General features: G+C 44.0%; 1 protein-coding gene across 1 annotated transcript; it reads left to right on the forward strand.

Moving 5' to 3' along the window:
- The first annotated feature begins 1,497 nt into the window (after positions 1-1,497).
- pitx1 (paired-like homeodomain 1) lies at positions 1,498-6,970 on the forward strand. The gene is made up of 3 exons (XM_079214561.1): positions 1,498-1,902; positions 2,977-3,179; positions 5,672-6,970. Exons 1-3 carry the CDS (start codon positions 1,749-1,751, stop codon positions 6,218-6,220), a joined length of 906 nt encoding a protein of 301 aa, XP_079070687.1. The 5' UTR covers positions 1,498-1,748; the 3' UTR covers positions 6,221-6,970.
- Positions 6,971-11,169: the final 4,199 nt, after the last annotated feature.

Consider the following 11,169-nt stretch of genomic DNA (forward strand, 5'->3'; position numbering starts at 1 on the left):
CTGGACGGGGCTCGTTTAGCTCACGGTAGCCGCGCTACGAGAGACTAGTTAGATGAGAAAACACCCCAAACAGTTCAAACATCTGATTTTCATATTTCAACTCTTTCACAATTTTAACCAAACTATAGCCCCTCTTACTGGCTTGAACACTTCGAGTCCCGCCGGGTCCGCATCAGAGGCCCCATCCCGGTCTGTAGCGGACCATTAACCATGGGTTTTGGTCTGAGAGGTTCTGGATCCAGCAGTGTAGGCAGACCGCATGCGCATGCAAAGGTTTAGCAACAGGTTTTGATAAATTATGTTAATTATGTCGCGCGCACAGATCCAGATGCAGATTATTATTTTCGTGGAGAAAACGCCGGTGCTCGTGCCCGCGGCCGGGCTCATTAGTCCACTGTTTATTTGTCCAGAGCGAACCGCTGATAGAGCGACACTTGACAGTTTACAGTGCTAGCCATTACTCACACGCTCTCTCTCTCACACACTCACGCGCACCCCCCCCCCCCCCCCCCCCCCCCCCCCACACACACACACACACACACACAGACACAATCACCTTCGTATCGTGCACTTTTCATAGTGAGTGAAGTGGGAACAGTAACTGGGCAGGCCCGTGTTGGAGGGCAAATGTTTATTCAGCTCAGTACATATCCGAGATATACAGTGCATTGTGTGGCTGCGTGCGTGTGTGTGTGTGTGTGTGTGTGTGTGTGTGTGTGTGTGTGTGTGTGTGTGTGTGTGTGTATGTTTGTGATGTAGTGCATCCAGCTGCTACAAAATCTAAACATGCCTCCGCGAAAAAAAGGCCCATTTTACTCCAAAGGGCGAAGCATTGCATTGCGCGTTCCCGACAAATATATATTTAAAAAAATAAACGCTGTAAAAAATGTCTGGCCTTTTGCAAACGTATATATATATATATACTGGCCTTTTGCAAACGTATATATATATATATATATATATATATATATATATATATATATATACATATATACATATATATATATATATATATCAACTAAATCTACGATCTACGTTTGTAGATATATATATTTTGGTTATCTTGCTGAAAGTCAGACATGTTTTATGTTTGTGTATATATATATATATATACGCACCGTAAACTGATTGGAAACATTTGATGATTTGCATGCCATAAAAAATAAAAACGACTTCTAAATTAACGGCACCGTTTTTCCACTTGTTTCATCTTGACGTCAGACGTGTTTGAATGTGTGCGTGTGTGTTTGTTTGTGTGTGTGCGTGTGCGTGCGTGCGTGCGTGCGTGTGTGTGTGTGTGTGTGTGTGTGTGTGTGTGCGTGTGTGTGTGTGTGGCATAGTGGGTGGGACTCGCTCGTTTTAGGGCGGTTACGCGCAGCAGGAGGCGTGGCCTCAGTGTGGGCTGGAGCCGGAGCTTCCTCTCGGCGCAGCGGGCAGAAGCTAGTTCCCTTTGCAGCGAAGAGAAGGAGAGAAGAGAGCACTAGGCCGACACTGGAGAGGAGCGAAAAGGGGGGCTGTTTTTTTTCTTCTTCTTCTTCTTCTTCTTCTTCTTCTTCCTCCAACTCTTTTCCTCGTGGAAGAACTACACCTTGGTGGAACACCTCCCCGCGTGATTCCTCTTCTCATGTCGCTGTGTGGTGTCTGGCAGCGGGAGGATTCTTTACGCTGTTGAGGAAAGCTTTGTGCACCCCGGGTTTCACCTCCTCCTCCTTGTCCCCTCTTCTACGCGTCCTTCTCTTCAAGGTGGGATGAATTTGGACAGAGTCGCCGAGGCCGCGAGAGCAGCGCCGACGCGCGACGCCGCCGCCGCGTCCGCCGCGTTTCATTTACCGAGAACTTCGACCGACAGTCGGGAAACGTTGGAGAACTCCAGCAGCGAGTCCTCGGACCCGGAGCTGGCAGGTACACGAACAGAGGGGCTCTGAGCTCCTTCTCCTGAGCAGTAACCGTTTATTTTTACGTCTCCGCATGCGCCTTTACGGCGGGCTGTCGAGGACATATCGACCCTTTGATGCTATGTGGGAAAAGAAGAGAAAATAGACTCTTTTAGTCTCAGAGCTTCTTCTCACCGTGGGGACGAGTTATTTGTTACGCGCAACATGCACATGGATCGCAGTGAATCTTAAGTTGGTCCTTTTTTGCTCCAAACTTCAATGCGCGTAAAACCAACAGAACGCAGAATAGTCCAGCTTTTATGTTTTCTTTATGAGTTATTTTTTGTTTATCGCGCTGGCAAAACCAAACACTTGGCAGAACTCTGCCAGGGAGAAATGTGCAGAGCAGCCTGGCCTGCTGTCAGTAGATGCATTACAACTCTAACTATTGGACTCATCCACCAATCTGACGCCAGACTCATCCACCAATCTGACGCCAGAACGTCTGCAGGCTATTAAACATTCCTGAGGAGCGTTTTGTTCTTCCACTTGGACACATTGTCTTTTCTTTTCTTTTTGTTGTTGCAAAACCGACTTTTCCTTCTGTCTCACACTATATATGAGCAAGATAGCAAATATGGAGGAATGTTTACTCATCACTTCCTTTGTTTCATTTATTCATAAGCTTAAATTAAGAATAATAGTATTTGTATTTTTGGCAAATATTCAAGACAATATTCCCTTTCTTGTAATTAACCTTTGCACGTGCTGACCTCCAGTTTAATGAGGCACTCTGTTGGAACGCGGAGACTGAAGCAGAGATAAGAGGAGGTCTTATTGATCCGAGTGAGTTGGAAGGAATCGATGTTTGTAAATATTTGGCTTTAATATGTCACTTCTCTCCCGGGGCTTGATTTAGTAAATCATGTATTTATAGCTGTGTTGCTTATTTCAGTGTTTTGGTAAAGCTGACTTCACGTTTGGGACTTTCAGTCTGAAACGTTACATTTTTAAGTTTAAAACACAAACTTTTTCCATAAAAATAAAATGTTAGTGGTACATTAAGTTATGCAATCGTTTCACACCAATGTCTGCCCCGCAGAGAAGGAGAGGAGCGCGGAGCCGCGGAGTGATGACGGGAATGCGGACGACCCCAAGAAGAAGAAACAGCGGCGGCAGCGGACTCACTTCACCAGCCAGCAGCTGCAGGAGCTGGAGGCCACGTTCCAGAGGAACCGCTACCCGGACATGAGCACCAGGGAGGAGATCGCCGTGTGGACCAATCTGACCGAGGCCAGAGTCCGGGTAAGAGGCAGCGGGCAGGCCGCGCGTCATGCGTAATGCGTGCGTACAAGAGATCTGGGAGCTAAAGCTCCGCGAGACTGGGTGGGGAAATGATCTCCTAAATATATGAAATAACTCAAACACACATGAACCAAATATAGGCGAAATAAATACATAATTCTAAGAATATTAAATCAAAACGTAATTCTAAACAACAATAAGAAAACTCACGCGTTAGGATTGGTGCTAAGAATTCAAACTAATACTTTGATGCATAATTGACCATCGACTTGCCCAAACATGTGTAAAGCTATATTTGAAAGATATTGCAGATGAATCTCCGTGATTCTGTCGCTGATGCATTTCATATCTGAGTGAATATTCAGCCTGTTCACAGAATGACTGCAGGGCTTCATAAGAGAAAAAAAAGTGGATTTAAGGAACGTGCATGAAACAAGAAGCATCGCAGTTGGTTTTCATTCGAGCAACATGGCGCCTCTTCGCGAACTCCAGCGGATCAGATTGCATCCAAAAATGGACAAGTTTAGATAAACTGGGTTTTATTGCTGGAGAACCAAGAGGGTCATTTAGAACAGGGCAGCCTTTTATTGTGTAAAAAGAAAACATTGTCTACAAATATTTAAAAAAAATAAAAAGGCGCGTGGCATTCTGAATATTTCCGATTCATATCTGAACAGTTATGAAACATGTTTTGACACTTCAAAGAGGTTGGACTTGACCTTTTTAGGGTCATCGGTGTTTAATCGGCCTCGGACAGATTCTATTGAGATGGAATGAGAGTCGTGGGCTTATTTATCGTTCAGTTATCTTAAATAATTATATATATTTTTAGCTCCACGTGCCATTAAACTATTATTATACTTCTACTTTATATTGTTAAATGAAATATATTATGTAATATGTATTCATTTCGCTCGGGACAGGAATATCTCACGACTCGAAAAAAAATATTTGAAGATACATTTCTCACAAATAATAATAATTTTTCAAATGTTGGTCATTTAATTTAGTTTATCTCTTTGCGCGCGCGGAACTAATTCAAGACTTTCACGCGAATGACTCAAATATACACGTTGCTTTAAACAAAGGCTTTCATAAATAGAGAATTCAAAACATATGCAAACAAACAGTATTCGTTCCGTTCCGTCACTTTAGAGGATTTTGAGCAGTAAAAAGGGAATTTTATAGGATTCATTTAAAGTTTAGTTTTTAACGCCGAGCTGCAGAAACAACAGAGAGAGAGATGATTTTATTTATGTGAGAAAAGACAATTAACACCAAGTTTGACGTGGAGAGACCAGACCAGAACAAATCAGAACACACCAGAACAGACCATAACCCGAATCCTCAACCAGGACTGAAAGCACTCAAAAACTAAAGATTGACTTTCACTTGACAAAAGTGCATTTTTCCACCACATTTCAACCAGATTTTTGCGGCCATATATAAGCAAAATATGAAGAGGTGTGTGTGTGTGTGTGTGTGTGTGTGTGTGTGTGTGTGTGTGTGTGTGTGTGTGTGTGTGTGTGTGTGTGTGTGTGTGTGTGTGTGTGTTTAATTATGTAACTACCACCATGGTCTCAGTAGCTCTGACAAAGCTGCTACATTGTCATTTTGAGATTAATGATCGTGTGTGTGTGTGCGTGTGTACACGCAGCATGACAGTGTAAATGTGTGACGTCTTGGTGAATGCTATACTTTTATTGTATTGTTTTTGTATTCCCTGCATTGCCTATGATTTGTCCATATATGACAATTATATATTGTTTAAACATATAAATATCATATATGACATGTATATATTTGTTTAAAAATATAAATATCATGTATGATATTTATATATTTGTTTAAATATATAAATATCATGTATGATATTTATATATTTGTTTAAATATATAAATAAGTGAGAATCCAGATGCAAAAAGACTTCAATGTGTGTGAAGTTTTGTGTAAGAAACTTTGTTTTACAGGATTCCTTTAATTCATGAAGTGCAGAGGCTAAAAACTGAGTGTGTGTGTGAGAAACTACAGTCCTGTCCTTTTATGCTTTGTATACAAACTGTTGTAAACAAATCTTCAGACACCTTATGAGAACATTAAACAGCTGTCCAGAACTGCCAATCACTGGGTCTGCAGCTTCACATAATTTGATATATATATATATAACAATAATTTTAAATATCTAAAAAATGTGTAGTTTTATATAAGTTTTTAGATATTACAACATATGTTTTACTTGTACCAGTGATTTATTTATGTGTGTTTTCTGCAGCTAAAACACCAACAAGCACGTTTGGGGTCTAAAAATTTCACAGAAATATTATTCCATCAGTAACATTTATAAAAAACACTAAAGGCCCATTCAGCGCCATTGTTCATGGAGAGCGTGTTTTTTAATCCGTGTGTGTGTGTGTGTGTGTGTGTGTGTGTGTGTGTGTGTGTGTGTGCGTGTGCGTGTGCGTGCGCGTGTGCGTGTGTGTGTATATATATAGGTGTGGTTCAAGAACCGGCGCGCCAAGTGGAGGAAGCGGGAGCGCAATCAGCAGATGGACCTGTGCAAGAACAGCTACCTGCCGCAGTTCAGCGGTCTGATGCAGCCGTACGAGGACATGTACCCGGCCTACAGCTACAACAACTGGACCAACAAGGGGCTCAGCCCGGCGCCGCTGTCCACCAAGAACTTCACCTTCTTCAACTCTATGAGCCCGCTCACGTCGCAGTCCATGTTCTCTGCGCCCAACTCCATCTCCTCCATGAGCATGGCCTCCGGCATGGGCCACGCCGCCGTGCCGGGCATGGCGGCCCCGGGCCTCAACAACATCAGCAACCTGAACGGAATCGGCACATCCGGCATCAACTCGGCCATGTCGCCTTCCGCGTGCCCGTACGGCCCCCCCGGCTCCCCGTACAGCGTGTACCGGGACACGTGCAACTCCAGCCTGGCCACGCTCAGACTCAAGTCCAAGCAGCATCCCACGTTCGGCTACAGCAGCCTGCAGAGCCCCGGGTCCAGCCTCAACGCGTGCCAGTACAACAGCTGACGGCCCAAGTGAGGCCCTGAATGGTACCCCAAAATATTAAGAAATATATATGTGACAGACGGACACGTGTCAGAGCTCACAGGCTACCTGCGGGTTGGTTGAGGGAGGGAAGAGGGAGGGGGACAACTAAACTGGATTAGTTGCGATCATTTTTCCAACAAAAAAAGAAAAGTGGATTATGCGGGTTTTTTGTGTTTACCAATGAACTTGCACAGCAGTTGAAATGTCCAGGATTCGTTTTTTTTTGTATGATGATGATGAAGACGTGTTACATTGCTGCATTGTACATATATAAATGTAAATATATACAGGCTTAACATATGAAACAGACGATGTTTTTGTGTGTGTGTGTGTGTGTGCTTGCTTGCTTGCTTTTGGAGACTGGCAGAGGGGGGAGGGGGGTTGCAAAGAAGGATTTGCAAAACAAAACAAGTAAATATAGTGTGGAGCATCACGACCCAGACTCCATAAGAGAAAAGAAACCACGCCCATATTGTACATATTTTATACGCTTCTTTGCTCCATGTGTCTCCCGGTCAGACTGTACTCTGAAATGTGTGTTTCTTCTCATTTTGTTTGCTGAAATAGGGAAAAAAGAAAGGAGGAAAAAAAGCAGCCCCGCATGTTTAGACTTGAGTGCAACGTACATTAATGTAAGAGACTTTGCAGAAGTTCATTCGCCTAAACTGTATACAAAAAAAGAAAAAAAAAGGTGATTCAAAGTCCTCATGTGTTTATGGTAACATGTTTGTTTGAATAAACTCCAGGAAAAGAGCTTTATTTATTTCCAGTATATGTTTGAGAGGATACGTGACGTATTGATCCTCTGCGTTAAAGGGATTATCTCAGAAATATGGAGCTTTTTTTTTATGGATTATTGGGACTAGCCACTAGTTATCTGGTATATTTACATAATTTTTTTCTCATTTTGAAGCTTATTCAAGAATTTTCTTTCACTTTATTGAAAATCACTATTTGGAGTTTAAATTTCGCAAAACTCCCACATTTTAATATCTAAATGTCTATGAATTATTAGGATCATTGTCTAAAGCGTTATTATAGGTTATTTTTATTTGGTGAGAATAAAATAACCCTTTTATTTGTATTATATCCATATTATTATATAGATGTATTATTATTTCTACTTGGACCTTATTATTAATAAGCGCCTACATTAAAGTTTCTATAACCCACTCCCATTTTAATGAATTATATTATATCCATACTTTAATCAGAAGATGAAAAAAGTTGCTTTTATTTAAAGTTGAAGCAATTTATTTATTTATTAATTTAGCTGTAAAAATACGAAATTCTCAAAACAGACTTGTGTGTTTAAATTGCCTGAAACACTTTCTAGAAAAGAAAGAAAACCTGCAGCTCACTTCTTTAGCCATCCCGAAGTGTGTCAATCAAAATGAATTAAATCAACACCATATCTCGTTTTCTGACACCTGCAGAAATCCCCATATCTATATTACTCCCCGTTAGCTGATATTAGCGCTCACACTGATAGTGCTGTGAGGGAGGAGGTCGGGACTGGAGCTGAATAAACCGTCACGTGACTCATAAGAACAGCTGCGACTCCTGAGGAATTAATACTGAGAGATACAAGTGAACAAACTCATTTAAACCAGTGTCTTTAATTTATATTAATATATTTAAAGTTATGTTGTATATTTATGGTGTGATTTGTTGATCTCTTATAATTAAAATATTCCTATTAAAATAGTATCACCTATCACCTGAAGTGTCTGTGACACTGAAAAGTGGCTGGACCTCGTGGTGGCTTTTTAGTAATTATTATAGCTCCATCTTGACTGTCAAAAGTCCTATAATATTTTACAAAACTGGATAGTAAAAATACTCCACAACACCAACATAAATGTAGATATCACTGTGTGTCTAAAGTAAAATAGTCTCATAATAACTGGAAGTCTGACACTCATAAGTTTATGTTGACCTTTTTCTATTTTATACATTTCATATTTAATCTCGACGTGTATAATATATCTGGGACATTCAAAAGTGAGTTAGTGTTAAACTGAAATACTTTTTTGAAAAAAAAACTTTAATACTAATGCGTCGAGAACAGTCTCTGATACTCAAAAGTCAGATTTTTGGTAATTGTTAAATTTTCTCTTTATCAGTCCATACATGTATTGTAACCTAATGCACAGTCTTTTGGAAAATTTGTCATGGGGACTCTAATTTATTATATTTATATACATTTCACATTTCATAACATGCAGCGCATATCTTCTATAACAAGCCTATATTCCTTTAAGCTAGTAAAACTTTATTCAAGAACATTTAGAATTGTGTTCTTATTTCAAGAACATTACGGCCAATAATCTCCTTTATTGAATCTATAATATTTTTTATCAGGGTGCAGCCGGCGTCTTGACTTTATGGTGTGTTTGTTTAAATATTATACGATACTATTATACCTAAACAATATTCCTATATATTTTTTATGTTGACTTGTGATAATCAAAAGTGAGTTTTCTCTATAACACCGTTTTTCTGAGTTGGATGTGATTTAGGTGTTTTGCTGGGAACTAATATATATATATATATATATATATATATATATATATATATATATATATATATATTATATTTTCTTACAACTTTCTTATAACGTCGAACAAACTATGTCTGTAGTAACTACAGCAGCAGCGCGCGCGGTTCATCAAATTATTCCCTGGAGCGCGCGCACGGAGCTCCAGGGCTGAGCGTTTACTCAGCGCGGGCATGGGTGATTGCGCCTCTCCGCTTTTGATTTGGAATTGTTTGAGAAGTGGACATAGCGCCTCGAAGGCTCATGGTGACTGGCAACAAAAACACAGCCCGCGTGCTGTCGTAAATGTTGCCCATGATACTCGTTTCTGGTTACAAATAGGAGCGCGCGGCACCGTGAACGCGCCTGAACCAAGAGGGCAAAGTTCAATACGGCGCTTTATTGCCGGTAAATATTTTAACTCGTTTTTCTCTGGTAAGGAAGTCCCGTCTTCTCCTTATTAATTAGAGATGGTGCGACGGAATAGAATAAAATATCCTCTATATATTCATTGATTTAGAGTGAAAGATGAGAATAAGTCAGAAACGTTTTTTTTAAATATTAAATTAAGATAAATAAAAGAGTCAAAAGATCTAAATGAGAATATTCGCACCTTTTCTTTTTCTAGACATCACATCTGAGATATCATGATGGGGTGTTTTCATGGTTTTATGATCTTCCATTGGAAAGGCAAAAAAACAACAATGATGAATCTGTTACAGGGTGGGGTACGGAAAAGGACCCAAACGCCAAAGCAAAGTGGCGGGGAACGGGACCGGGACTCAGGCGGGGACCGGGACCCTGAAGGGGAAGGGGACACTGAAGGGGACTCCGGGACAGGTCCTGGCGCTGGTGGGGAACCCGGTGTCGGCAGCGGGGACTTGGGACGGCTGCAGGGCGGCAGCGGGGACCTGGGACGGCTGCAGGGCGGCAGCGGGGACCTGGGACGGCTGCAGGGCGGCAGCGGGGACAGGGAACAGCTGCGAGATGGCAGCGGGGACAGGGAACAGCTGCGAGATGGCAGCGGGGACAGGGGGCGTCTGCGAGGCGGCAGCGGGGACAGGGAACGGCTGCAAGGCGGCAGTGGACACGGCTGCGAGACAGCAGCGGGGACAGGGGACGGCTGCGAGACGGCAGCGGGGACAGGGGACGGCTGCGAGACATAGCAGCGGGGACAGGGGACGGCTGCGAGACATAGCAGCGGGGACAGGGGACGGCTGCGAGACGGCAGCGGGGACAGGGGACGGCTGCGAGACATAGCAGCGGGGACAGGGGACGGCTGCGAGACATAGCAGCGGGGACAGGGGACGGCTGCGAGACGGCAGCGGGGACAGGGGACGGCTCGGGGGTGCCGGGCTCGGTGGAGCCAGAATCGGCCGGGGAGCCTGCAGGATACGGGGAGCCGGAATCGGCTGGGGAGCCGGCAGGATTCTGGGACTGGCAGCCGGGTCTCGGACTGGCAGTGGCGCAGAGGCGGAGGCCGGGTCTGGGGCTGGCAGCGGCGCAGAGGCGGAGGCCGGGTCTGGGGCTGGCAGCGGCGCAGGCCGGGATGGGGGCTGGCAGCGGCGCAGAGGCGGAGGCCAGGACGGGGACTGGCCGGACTGCTGACTGAAGGCGTGGAGCAGGAATTGGCCGGACCGCCGACTGGAGACAGAAAGTAGAGGTCGACTGCAGTGTGGAGGCGGCGACCGGAACCTGGGCTGGCAGCGGCAAGGAGGCAGCGGACGAGGCCTGGGTCTGCCGTGGCGTAGACAGGGCACAGGAAGCCGGAGTTAGCCTTTGCTGCGAGCCGGCGGCGGAGACCCGACGTCGGCGTTGACGTGGCCCTGAGGTTCGGGCTCTAAGATCAGGGCCCGGGGAGGCAGGAAGCTTGCCACCATGAGCCAGCCAGGACCCTCACCATGGGTCATGCTCAGGGTCCATCACGTGGTGCCTGACCTCATGGACCACCCAATAGCCTGGCGGGGCTCATAAACGGCGTCAGGCTCTGGGTCCATAACCTGGTCATAATAGCCCAGGCTCTGGCCATAAGAGTCACGAAAATATAGGCGCACAGTGCCTGGCCGTGGACCTGCGATGGCAGGACTGGAAAAAGGATTGAAAAAATAAATAATTGCAGGCTGGGTCCAGGTAGTGGTGGGATTGTTCTGTTACGGGGTGGGGTACGGAAAAGGACCCAAACGCCAAAGCAACAGTTAAAAAATAATATTTATTTACAAAAAAATAATGACGAGCCTCCAACAGGCCGAGAGAGAAAAAAGGACAAGAAACAAAAACAGGAACCAATAAACAGACAGGAACAAAACTCACAAAACTCAGAACTCTGACAGGACAAACACGGTCTAGTCACACTCAAACAGGCAGTACAATCCCACACCAAGCCCAGGTT

The sequence above is a fragment of the Taurulus bubalis genome (assembly GCF_910589615.1).
Source record: "Taurulus bubalis genome assembly, chromosome: 2".
Taxonomy (NCBI): Eukaryota; Metazoa; Chordata; class Actinopteri; order Perciformes; family Cottidae; genus Taurulus; species Taurulus bubalis.

Coding starts and splice junctions, on each gene's coding strand:
- pitx1 (XM_079214561.1), top strand. CDS start 1,749: ATGAATTTGGACAGAGTCGCCGAGGCCGCGAGAGCAGCGCCGACGCGC. Junction 1,903..2,976: donor CTCGGACCCGGAGCTGGCAG/GTACACGAACAG, acceptor TCTGCCCCGCAG/AGAAGGAGAGGAGCGCGGAG. Junction 3,180..5,671: donor TGACCGAGGCCAGAGTCCGG/GTAAGAGGCAGC, acceptor GTATATATATAG/GTGTGGTTCAAGAACCGGCG.